Source organism: Microchirus variegatus (genome assembly GCF_963457635.1).
Source record: "Microchirus variegatus genome assembly, chromosome: 1".
NCBI classification, from domain to species: domain Eukaryota; kingdom Metazoa; phylum Chordata; class Actinopteri; order Pleuronectiformes; family Soleidae; genus Microchirus; species Microchirus variegatus.
In genome coordinates this window covers 33,535,678-33,548,902 of record NC_139802.1, presented here as the reverse complement: position 1 = coordinate 33,548,902, position 13,225 = coordinate 33,535,678, and the positions used below count along the sequence as shown (strand labels likewise).

The 13,225-nt window shown below is 41.1% G+C and overlaps 1 protein-coding gene across 1 annotated transcript in view; it reads right to left on the bottom strand.

Annotated features, from left to right (window-relative positions):
• LOC310937145 (uncharacterized protein) overlaps positions 1–13,225 on the bottom strand; it is a 29,161-nt gene that overhangs the window by 2,425 nt on the left and 13,511 nt on the right. The window contains exons 4-12 of the mRNA XM_083901349.1: positions 12,696–12,770; positions 10,968–11,183; positions 7,188–9,791; positions 6,872–7,072; positions 5,633–5,770; positions 4,937–4,992; positions 2,971–3,085; positions 2,227–2,277; positions 1,071–1,378 (exon numbers count right to left, since the gene is read on the bottom strand). Coding sequence (XP_083757475.1) covers positions 1,071–1,378; positions 2,227–2,277; positions 2,971–3,085; positions 4,937–4,992; positions 5,633–5,770; positions 6,872–7,072; positions 7,188–9,791; positions 10,968–11,183; positions 12,696–12,770 — 3,764 coding nt within the window. The remainder of the gene's footprint in view (positions 1–1,070; positions 1,379–2,226; positions 2,278–2,970; positions 3,086–4,936; positions 4,993–5,632; positions 5,771–6,871; positions 7,073–7,187; positions 9,792–10,967; positions 11,184–12,695; positions 12,771–13,225) is intronic.

The following is a 13,225-nucleotide window of genomic DNA, read 5'->3' as shown; positions in this document are numbered from 1 at the left end:
AATTTAAGAGAATAAAGTCCTAATTTTACAAGAAAAAAGTTGGAATTTTACAAGAATAAATGTGTAACTTTACACGAATAAAGTTGTAATTTTATGAGAATAAAGTCATCGTTTTATGAGAATAAAATTGTCATTTTACAAGAATAAAGTCGGAAATTTAAGAGTATAAAGTCATAATTTCATGAGAATAAAGTCGTAATTATATGAAAATAAAGTTGTAATTTTACAAGAATAAAGTCATAATTTTACGAAAATAAAGTTAACTTCAATTTCTCACAGGACAAAGAAATAAAAAAACTCTCCTTCTCTCAATTAACTAATAGAATAAATGATCACTGAAACAGTGGCATCTTTTAAATCTCTCCTGAAAACTCATCATAACGAGCTTGAGTTTGTTGTTATTTAATGTATTATTATTTAATTACTATATCATGTATCTTAATTGGCTATAATTTGGCATTTTTCAAAACTTGTAAAGCACCCTGGAAGTAGAAAAAGAAATATCACACAAAATGAAATGAACACATTACATAACCAATGTTACCAAATGTGATTGTAAAATATAAAACAACAACACGAGTGAACCAGGAATAATTATGCTCTAAAATAACCTGCCTTCTGCAGGTCACGCATGACTGAGCTTCATGAACTGTTTCTGCTGAACGCTGTTACATAGTTTTCTCCCGGAGGAGGAAAAAGAGAGTCGCCATGGAGACGGCAAATCACCTCTTCAGCTGTGTCTCACTGAGGTTAATGAAAAGTCTCTCCTCTGTAACACTGCAGTGACATGAGGACTTTGTCATGCACCCAAAGATAAAGAGAATTCTTTCATATTTTACCCAAAGTATGGAAAGATTAAAAGTGTTCAAGGGCAGGTTAATGATGCTGGAGATGATAGAGGACAGGAAGCAGGAAGCAGACAGACAGTGACGGGAAGGAGATGTTAAGAAATTTGAGACGAAAAAGGAAAGAAAAACTACAACAAAATGATGTTAAAAAGAAGCGATTTGGAAAGCTAAAAAGAGACTTAAATGTCTTGATTTATTTATATAAAACTATATTCCCGTTACCTGTCCACCTTTGGGCTGATGTTTGAGATTGGAGGTTGACCCGATCTTAGACTTCACATTCTTCAGGTCGGGCAGAGGCTGATTGAGAACCTTCAGCTGCCGCTGGGCGGAGGACGGCGACTTGGGCGGGGTTCGGATCACGGCGATCTTCTTCTCCTGGAGGACGCTGAAGGATTTGGGCGTGTGGCTGCCCGGAGTGCGCGAGCCCGGGGAGCGGCAGGAGTAACTGGGGGGCGTGCCCGGCGTGACAGCCGAGCTGGGGGTGGTGGTGCCGCTGCGGGCCGATCGAGAACGTGCCAAGTCTGAACCTGAGGGAGAAGGACGAGTTGGATTAGGATAAGGAAGAGTAAGATGGAAGGAAGGAGAATGATGAGAAACTGCTTCCTGAAAAAAGAACTAAAGATGGAGATAAACACAACACAGACGGGCTGATGGAGCGGTGTGGGGGTCATGGGGTTCTGATGATGGAGGATCATGGAGCCCTGAACGCTGCTGCCACAGTTGCAGTTACCACAAACCAAACAGGCCGAGTCAAACGATGTTTGAAGAGGAGTGTGAAAGCACACAATTCATTTAATGCTGGAGGCTTGTTGCTGGGAGACAAAGATGTGAGACGATAATGTCCCCAAAACCTGTTGCTAAGGATCCCACCTGTTCACTTTGATAAGGGACCTGCAGGTTTAAAGGTCCAGTGTGTGACATTTAGGAGGATTTATTAGCAGAGTTTGAATATATGTAGTGTTTAGTCACTATAGTTTAGTGTCATAGTGCTAGAATAAGTCATTTATGCAGGTTAGGGCAACCTGGCTTTCAAAATAAGAGCCACTGACTTTGTCTTTTACTACTTCTTACATCATTTGACATACCGTTCACTGTATTAGTAAATTAACCACATCCCAAGGTTGTTCTTTGTGATGGTGGTCAGACCTTGGTCTAAACGTATGTGTGAATGAATGAATCAAGACTTTTAAAAACCTACAGGAACCTTTTTATAGAAACCTGTGACCACGATGAATGAACAAATGCCACGGTGATGAATGGCGTTCACTTATACAGAGTATAAGTCCCGTATTTTGGTGTCATTGATGAACAGACTAACTACGACGGGTCATGGGTTGTTGAAAAGGGTCTAACGGGAGCTACTGGGGTGGTCTACCTGCCATACTAGCGGCTCTTCCGGTTCTGTTGTCCGCTCTCGACTGGATTGCTTTAAGAGAAGAGGGGAGGCGAAAGAAGGAGGAAGAGGACGTGAAGGGGAAACAGAGTGTAGGCGGAGAAGAGCAGAGCAGGGTGTAGAAGGCAGTGTGAGTTGAAATTTCATATAAAAGGACCCAAAATTTGTTTGTCAGTTAGGAGAGTTGTTATTGTAAATACACAGACAGTCCAATTACAGTATATACATATATAATGTAATAAACTTAAATGTATAGCACCTTCCATACAAGGATTGCAGCTCAAAGTGCTTCACAATAAAACGAAAATAACATTTCAAGAGAAAAGAGATGCAAATACAACAATAAAATACAACACAGGGTGTAATGAAAGAGAAAAAGTCTAGAGTCAAGAGGTTAAAACCCTGTTTTAACTTAAAAATAAACTAAAAATGCAATAATAAGAATAATAACAATAACAATTAGAATAAGAATAAAAAAGGAGCAAGAGTAAAAAGATAATATCTAAGGGAAGGGAATATCTATATACGTACTACTAGTATTACGTATGTATGTATGTATGTATGTATAAGTATACTAGTATAGTATTATAATACTAAGAATATTTCCTGCATTTTCTAGTAACATTCTAATAAAGAGATAGGGACATTATGATAAATGGTACTTTCTGTCCAAACAAATCAGCCCCCCAAAAAATAAAGAAATAAATACGTGCAGTGCATTCTTACAGGTTGGCCTGGAGGGGGTGCTGTCATCTTGCTCAGCAGCAGGAATGTGGCGTGTTAGAGACTTGGCCGGCCTGGGGAGGGACGACCTCTTCTCCGGGCTGCGGTACGTTCTCTCCTAAATTAACACACACACACAAAATCATTCATTCCCCAGCTGGCATGGACATACAATTACCCACAAGCCCCTGCTCTCATTCCACTTTACCTTCCCTGCACATTTGTGTGGCAGAGGTGACCTGCGGGCGCATGCAGAGAAGGCGCGGGCCTCACTGAGCTCCGCCTCCACCAGGGGGCTCTGTTTAAGGCTACAGGCAGAACCAGGCCGGGGGGGATGCTGACCGGGCCCCCGGCGCTGCACAGCCATCTTTAACAGTTCGGCCCTTGTGGGGCTCTGGACAGGATGGAGGCCGTGGTGAGAGGTGGGGGGAAACATGCAGGAGGGGATGCAGAGGTGATAAACAGATGGAGAAATAAAGGAATGAGATGGAAGTGGTGATGAAATCTGTTTAAGAGAGAAATCTTAGTAGCACAGATCTAATGCTGTTATTCATTTAGTGTTTGTGGGGAAATGACGATCAGTCTTCGAGATGACACACATACTCATCTATTTATTGTCAGGGAGAAACATACTCTCTGGAATAATCTGCTCTCGGTTCATTCATTATCCATATTTTGGTTTAAACCATGGCTCCTACAGTATTAATTGGTTTCTTCTTGGCAAGAAATGAACACAATCACTTTCTCTTGGAGCAAACAAACGTGAATCAATAATATGTTCTCCTTACAACTAGTTCTGATAAATGATATTTAATAATGCTGAAGACCAATCAAGGAGTTATAAACCACCACACTGCAACAATGCAACTTTGACTGTGTGGACAAGTCCATTTCCACTATGTCCACTATAATACGTGAATACATTTAATGTTAATCAACTAAATTTAAGTATAAATGATCTCGTAATGTGAAATCTTTCCAAACTGTGATCTACTATTGCCAACCAGTCTTCACATAAAGTGAAATGTCTTATGTTAAAACAATTTCAAAGTCAACATGAGATTATTTATCATTTGAAATATTCCACCTTGTAAAGAGATAATTGATAGTTTCATTATAAAATGTGTGTTTTGATGAAATTATGATATGACATGAAAATGTTTACAGTATTATATGATAATGAATCTGTTTCATATTTCTAGCACGGCAGCAATACCCTTCCCAAATAATGCACAATTAAGTTTTTTTTTGTATTGGTAGGATGAACACACAACTGTGCATGTCTACTGACAGTACTCACAGGTTTTTTTTGCTGAGACTGGCACGGAACAGAATTAGTGGCAGGCATGCAGGACAATAAAAACACATTTGCACACAGAGAAATCAAAAAAGACAAATGCAAACATGCACAAAAAAATGGAATGTGGACATTTTAAGAACTACAAGCCCCATGGTTCTCCTCATAATCATGCAACTAACTAAATAAACATGACATTGTGTGTTCTAATTTTAAATACATACACAAAGATGGAGGTTATGTAAATTGAGAGATGATCAACTGACATTAAAATCTTGAATCTATCTTGAATTAAAGGTACAGTGTGTAAAATTAGCAACATGTATAATATTTGTAGTAAAAAAAACATTAATCCTAAATGGTCCTCTCTGTTCTAATGAATCAGGTGATTGTATGCTCGAGAAAATGGAGTATTCTTATTTTATCTTGCCAAATAATAATAAAAATCTACATTTTACAAATACGGGACCTAAAATAGGTATTCATATGTAAAAAGTGAATGAAGTATCGTTGGGAATACATCACACTGTCGCTTCTACTCCATCCTCTATTGGATTTAAATGTAAACAAATGCAATGGTAATCAACGGTAATGATAAACTACAGGCACTGTGAGTCTGTGCACGCATAATAACATGTGAGCATGTGTCCAATAACACATAATAATACTTACAGTGGGTCTCTCCCTGGATGGGTGGGCCACACTAAGAGGTTGATGGCTTTCTATGCCTGTGAAGATTAACAATCCTGTAAGTATCGGTTTAAACCAGCAGGAGGAGACATTTTCAAGCGGGATCTCCCACAGCGCACACAGTAAACACAGTACATTTCAATCTGAAATTAGTGTTAGGAGAAAATGTTAAACAACAGACGAATCCTGATCACATAGATATGGTCATCACACACCAACAGCTTTGAAGCCATTTGTAGCAAACACTGACATGTGAGCTGTAAATCCAGAATAGCTGAAATCCTTATAAACTCACAAACCAGCACCAGTAGAAAAAAAGACAACATGAAGCTGTATAACTTAAAATAATGCACAAACTTTAACAAGGAGTGGATGAAAGAGCAAGACAAAGAACAAACTGAAGGTGCGATGACATATTATTGGTGTTATTAAAATGAGTCAGCAGCACATGATATGTTTGCCAGCTACATTGCACCTGCAACTTCTCAAAGAGCCATCAATAGAGAGAGTCAACAATGTTGTTTAGCCATTATTTTCATGGCCACTAATGATGATCGGGGTATTTGAGACCTGTAAAGCAAATTTAGCCATGAATTATTGTGCTTTTGATGCGTTTTAAATTAAAGTTTAGCTCCACTCTCTCTATCCACGGCGCTGGTTTCTCGGTGAAGTGTTCACCTGTGGCCTTGCGTCTAGCAGAGCCGTGAAGCAGAGCAGGCCTAGGATGTCTGGCTGCCACTTTGGCTACGCTCTTTCGAGACGGAGAGCGACTTTGGAGGACTGACACCTTATTCTGATCAGCCCTCCTACTGCCTACTGGCAAAAAAGGAGACACAGAATTATCCCAACATGCAATACCTCAGTTAAATGTATCAACATCAGCTTACTATAAAAAAAGAGTATGCATGTAGATTATTGAAATTTAAAGGGATAGCTCGTGATTTTTGAGTAGGGGTGCATGAGTTACTTGTGAAGAATCATTGTGTTACATTGAGTTGACATCGTTGCCTCTTGGAAGAAGGAGATGGAGAACCAGAACACACTTTCCGCATTGTTTTGATGTGAACAAGGAAAGCAGAGAAAACCGCTTGTGGAAAACTCAAACATTCTCAGGCTGCTTTTAGATTTTAGTGCCAAAATCCTAACTAAAAACTCAGGGTGATCAGGCCATTTTAGGTAGCTGCCCCCAAATGTTGGAATGAGTTGGAAATTTAACCTGCCTCCACCATTGAACATTTTAAATCACTTTCAAAGACCCACCTCCTTGGTCTTCAGTTCAGGATAAAAATAGTCAATGTGGACACTGCTATCTAGATTTTACCATTTTATTATGTTACTATTATATTGCTTGACTTAACTTAAGCACTATACTGTCAATTATGCATACATTGCAGAAGCTGAGGCCCAGTCCCAGTGTCCACCATCACAGACTCCCAGACTTTGAGGCACATGCATTCAATGAATCTCCAGCAGCCATTTTGAACATATATGGACACTTTCCATAAGTGGGACATTGCCAAACATTTAGTCGTTTTCAGGGTTAAAGGGTTTAGGTGAGCTACTGGGACTGGAACTGTTACAATGCAGATGATTATCTGTTTGAGCTTTTCTGACGGCATGGTAAACCACGGAAAGTATTCCAAATATCGTGAACAGTAAACAATTGTATTGACTTTTTTCCAGTTGCACCTTTGTTTCAGGGTTGTCAACACTCTGCTGTCCCCATTCACATCAAAATAATTCAGAAATCTTTTTCTAGTTCTCGTCTCCCTCTCCAAACAAGCAATTTGCTCAAAGCTGTCTCTTGTAATCTTGTGTTTATTAGTAACTTATACACCCCTACTTAAAAAAACAGAACTTTCCCATAGTGTAATTTATTGTAAACTAAACACAACATCTTGAATACTGATTTGAAACCTTTTTTCTTCCTCATCTCCTCTCTTGGATGGTGGATGGGTACTTTGCGGGACACTTTGCCGTCAGTGGCACCAGAGTGGCCCCTTCCTCTGCCAGGGGCCCGTTTAGCGGGTTTGTCCACCGCCACCATAGGTGCACTGGTAGAACTCTTGGCGTGAGGAAGGGCTTCGATTTGTTCAGTCATGATACTTTTGTCATCATCTGCAGTGGAGATGGTTCAAAACAGGACTAATTCTTTAAACTCTTTTGCAATAAAAACAGGTAAAAATATTTAGAATTTTGCATGTGTTTTTTTTTTTTTTACAAACGCGAGTACCTTGTGAGTCCATCCAGCCACTGTCTGTATCTAGGATGGAGACATCCATGGTGGTCTCATCATTTGTTGCCTGACTGGTCATGCAGAGCCCATCAGTATTTTCTATTTTCTGAACAATCTCAAGGTCTTTCCCCTCCTCAATGCCCTCTTCTCCCATCTTCTTCTCACCCTCATCCTTTTCTTCCAATTTCTGCTCTTTTTCTTCACATGTCTCACCAGAAACTACTTCAAATTCTGTCTCAGCTTCCCTCACCCCCTCATCCTTGTGTTTCTTCCATTCTTCTCTGTCTATTTGTGGGTCAATCTGACTCTCCCCAGATTCCCCTCCCTCTGTTGTCTGTAGTAGGTTATTGTCAGGGCATGGAGGAAAGAGAGGACTGTGTGTTGCAGGCTCCCCCTCATCACGGTTTTGGTCGCAGTGACTACATTCTTCTGCTCTGGACTTGGAATTTTCTTCCAAAACCTGGTCACCTGCCATCGACCTCACCTCTTCTTCATTTGGCTCTTCCTTTCCAACTTCAGGTGAACAAGTACTCGGGCGGCCAAATTCTTCAGCTTCCTCCATTATCTCTTGAGGTTCTTCAGCAATCTCAATGTCATCTTCATCCTCTGCTTCCTCCTCAACTTGTGCCCGAGGAATAATGATGACAGAGGAGGGTATTTGTGCTTTTGGTGATGTGGCTTTTTCAACCGTGATCTCCTGTATCTGGATATCTTTCTCATCTAAGTGCTCTTCAGTGTGCAAATCTTGACCAGATTTTGAAGTCTCTTGCACTTCTAACCCTGTTGATTTCCCATGCTCACGTTGAATCTTGTCATCCTCCTTTTCTGTGCTTTCTCCTGAAGGCTGAGATGATTGTTTCTCTTCAGATTCTGGAGTTTTTTCATCTAAATCTTGCTGTTTGTTGCCAGCGCTCTCAGACTCAGACAAGTCAATCTCTGTTTTGACCTCTGTCCAGGGTTCCTCTCTTGTCTCTTTGCTTTCTGAGACTGTATCACCTGGTGACTTGGGGGTGGTGGGAGTTGGGAGACCCTTGCTTCCAGTTTCCACAGGACTGAAAGTGAAGGAATTGTCTGGTGGAATGGGAGAAGCCTCTCTGGAGGGGTCTTTTTCAACATCAACTTCAGGGATTGCTTGAATCTTAATGTCCCCCGGTAAGCCACTCTCCAAACGTAACTCATTCAGTCTTTCCTTTGAAGAAGACATTGGAATTCTTAGGCGATCAGGTTTTACTCCACTTGTCACAGCTTTTTCAAGCATCAGGGTAGACTTCACTGGTACATCTTTCTTCTCACTTATAGCTTTTTGAGATAGCTCAGGTATAGTTCTTTTGAGATCAGATTGTTGGATTCCCCGGGAGATACCTTCCACTTGAAGGACCCCAAGCTTTTCCTCCACTTCACTCTCCATGGATGTGAAATGCTGGTTTGGAGAGTGCCCAGGACTGGGTACATCTGCAGGAGAGGGCATGGGTGCAGAGTACTCACTGAACACGCAGTAACCCAGCTCCTCCAGCTGGCTTTCCCTACCCACCACTCTTGCAGTTTGATCTTCTAATGTGAGCTTGGCCAAAGAACTCCCCACAAGAGCTGACATGTTGACAGGTACTGACTTCCGTCTCAGGTGGTCAACCTCTCTTCTCCCTGGTGGTGGCTGAGGCAGAGTTCCTGCCAAATCCAACATCTCAGAGAGGCTGTTGGAATGCTCAAACCTGGAACTGTGCTCGTCAGAAGTTTGAGACATTTCTGTCTTAGCAGGATTATCTTCAGGGGAGTCACAGGAAGTTGAGGTAATGGAAACAGCTGGAGGAAATGTGGATGTGTGGCTCTCCAGAGTTGGTGTTGTAGGGTAAATCTCAGATTCATCAAAACTTCCACTGATTGGACCCAAGCTGTCAGCTATTTTTGATTTCTCTTTTGTCATTTTCTCTCCAACATGAATGTTCAATGAGAGGCTTCTCTGTTCTAACGACATCTTAGAGGTGGGTGTCCTCTCTTTCTTTTCTTGTTGTTCCTCTTCCTTGTGCAGGGATTCACTTTCCCCACTTAACGCCATCTCTGCCGATGCACTGAGTTCATAATACCTCTGACTTGCTGCTGGCTCCTCTTTATCAGTTTTTGATGATGTTTCAAAGTAGGTAGTTGCTCCAGGAACTAAAATTCCTGATGTGGCTTTGAGCTCTGCAACAGGTTCTGGACTCGATTTGACTACTTCTTGTCTTTGGTCAACCTTCTGAACATCAGTCTCTGGCATCTCCTGCAATCGAATGCCTTGGTCTGCCTTATTTATTCCCTCAATTATCCCCGTTTTTTCCAGACTTTCAATCATAGAGCATCCTGATTTGCCTGGTGACACCATTTCCTCTTTTGAGGGTTCCTCTGATGGTGAAAACTCTTGTGCTTCTTGAGCTTCTTCTACCACATCCTTTCTTTCATTTGAGGAGACATCAGGGAAATCTTTCACAGAGGGAAGAAGAGGTTCTGTTCCTTCAGGTGTTGCTCTTTCAACGTCCACCTGCTTTTCATGTAGCGATGCCACTTGATGATCATCTTCTTTCATAGGCGACTCACAAGATTCCTGACTGATACTTTCCTCCAGCTGGGCTGTGAGTTTGAAGGATACTGTAGAACTTTGCGTCTTTGGGTCACATTAGCCAAAAGCTTTGCTAGCACCATCCACAAAAGCTAGCCAACACAGTCAAGCCCAGGCTGTCTACACATAGATACAGCAGCTGTCCATCAGGCAAAACACACAGCACAGTGTATTTTGTGGCAGGCCACAACAGCAAAAGGGGATTTACAGCACCTAAGATAGCGTGCAGAACTGAAATGAAGGGATGAGTTGCATGATTTCACAAGAAATTATACAAATATATTGAATTCCTATTGCAATAGACCAAGGACTGACAGAAGAGTCAACCCAATAATAACATTGTTTTTGGAAGTTTTTACTGGAAGTACAGGAGTTCTGTGGATAACAAAACATATGGTGAATTATCCTTTTTATGGTTTTACTGTTCAAATCAATTTACCTCAAAGATAAGTATGGTGATATACAGTATGTCCAATGATGGTAGATTGTAAGTAAGCAAGTAAGTAACAATAGGAAAACAGGATTATCATTTGCCTTGGGATGAAATGAAAACAACATTTAAACTTGTGACTCATACACAACAGGCTTGAAATACATTCATTACTGATTCATGAAACACCCGTACAGGTGGGTGTACCCAGAAACACTTTCTTGCACAATATTCCAGCAAAATCCACATGAAACCACAGAAAACTACTTCTAGTGACACATAAATAGAAATATACAATGCTTGACAGTTTAGACAATGATCTTTGCATTTGCAATGTAGCTGGCAATACAAGAGTGCAGAACTGATCAACTAGCAAAATGGTTGATCAAGTTTTCTAATTTCTTGCTGCAATGAAAAGCAAATGGTTATGTGTGGCATGAAAAGCACAACATTAAAATGCTATCTTGGGTTATTTTTTTGCACACAGCAACTTCAGGTACCAAAGCAGAAGCTCAAGGATTTAAGGGACACAAAGCTGGAAGGAGGTTGGCAGCGAAGCCTGAGGTGCATCACAACGTAAAAAAAAAATCAAGAGCAGAAAGTCTTTGTGCTCAGAAAGAGAGCACAAGAGGGTCATGCAAGGCAGATAATGAACAGTTGCACAATTATTTTGTACACTCATCCAAACAGTGGGCAAACACACACACACACACACACACACACACACACACACACAAACCCTTATAAAAACACACACCTTTTTGTGAAGGGCTGTGTTCACCTTGATGACTTCCTCCATTGAGGACCTCAGGTGTCCGGGCTTGCTGGGAGCCCAAAGCCTGTGGCCCTGTTAGATAATCTGTCTGCTCTAAGAGCAAGTCTCCTGGCTGCTCATGTGTCACTTCCTCTGGGTGAGTGTCGGGCTCTTCTGGAGCCTCCTCCTCATCCTCATCCCCAACCTCTACTTTATCCTCTTTGAGCAGGACAGGGAGACAGACACGTGGATGAGAAATGGAGGACAACAATACCGGGATTCGATGGGTTGTGAGACACTTTCAGCTCTGATGGATTTGTACGGAATGCAATCAACAGCCTAGCCTTGATTCAACAATATGGATCTGACAAAAGCTTAAGGAGAAATATTAATCACATCATCCATGAAAATTTGTGCAGCAACTTTAACACGACACTGCCCTGTTGCTAATGCTATGCTAACACAATGCTTACCCTTCTAGTGACAATAACACAATCTTTAGGTGGTAGACTCCAGAGCTGAATGTCTACCACAAAGCCAGATTGCATCCATTTGCTTTCCCTCCAGGCTCTGGGAAACTTTATATGACTCTCTGGAGTAAGATGAAGGGAAATTAATCAGGAAGGGGAAAGTTCCAGGATACTGCAGTTCTGGAATAATGTCCTCTCCGCTTGTTTCCAACCTCATAAAAAAGCACGGTGGGGCATTATAAAGATTAGATATATTCACTCAAGTTTTTCGGTCGATCGCCATGGATTTAAAGTGCACAGTTAACTCTGAGAGGTTGGATTCCAGTCCCGTTCATTAGACTGAAAACATGGCGGTTCATCGGGACCAAGTCACATGAAGAGCTCTATAGTCTGAAATTGCTTTCTAAAACACTATGATATTTGTTGAAACTGGATTGTCTTCCTGTCCCCCCGATAACTTTCAGGATGTCAACAGAAAACATTGCAACATGGTCTACTGCTGCGGCTAAGTAACTTACAAACTACTGTATCATAAATGTCACAAAATAACACATTTAAACTAATGTAAAATCAATGATTATCTCTATGGACTTTGGTGGGGGGAGAAAGATGGTTATAAAGTCAGTTTCCAGCAAGAAAAGAGTTGAAACTATTCAGCGAGCCTTTTGTAATGTGGTTGTTTTTCTGTCTATCTCCATGATAGATTTAACCAAGACGTGAGACTACAAAATTCTACACTTTGTTGATTGCATACCACATGCAAACAGGAAACAATGTGAAGACAGACAGCGGTGTTCTGTGGGAGCTGAAGATATGTACACAAAATGAACAAAAGCAGAGAGGAGAAGCCGAGAGACGGTGGGGAAAAGCATAAGAATGAAATAAAGGGCTCCAGTGGCAGCTTATGTGAAAGGGAAGACGGATGTTTGCGTTGTCGTTTTAGCATTAATAAAGCATTAAGATGCGAGTATGCGTTTGAAAAAGTATTAGTGAACTAAGTTTTTGGTGAGCGTGGAATTGGGCAGTTGAGTGTGGCACATGCTGCAGACTCCATCAGCAAACATGCAAAACAGCAGAGAGCTGAATCTAAACACTACAGGACCAAAAGAATGGAGGAGGAGGAGAAAAAGGAGGAGGAGTGGCTGCCGTGTTGTACGAACCATCTTTTCTATATATTTAAGATACTTTTTGTGTCACTCTCACCACCATTCACACTTTCACGCTGAAAGGTTCCGGAGTGGTTATGAGTGTGTGTGTGTACCTTGTGCCACAGGCCCAATCTGCTCAGCGGAGGGAGAGGGGGGAGGGGAGGGAGGCAAATTGGCTGAGTCATCCACTGCAAAGGGAGAAAGAGAGAGAGAGAGACCGGGAAGACAAGACATGGATGGAAGGAAGGAAATGAAAAACGTGTAACTCAAAGCTGACCTTATCTCCATGGGTGGCCCCCTGCTCTTTGAGTTTGAAACAACGCTGTTTATACGCATTTATCTGATGATGACACCCACACGTTCCTCTGAGATGTCATTATTAGTAGTAGCTATGGGGCTGTTTTCCTTATTTACAGCGAAGACACACAGGTATAAACTTACCTTAGATGTCACTTATACTATTTATGTTAAATTAAAGTAAACACACACAAAAAAACATTAGACATAATAGCAGTGTAATAGGATTGCATTGATTGATTGCATAATAGCATTGAATTATGTAGAAGTTGAAGAACCTTTTTAACCTATGTTGACTTTCTTTAACATAAACTTGTTTCTTTTTCTTCACATTTTCTATGTTCCA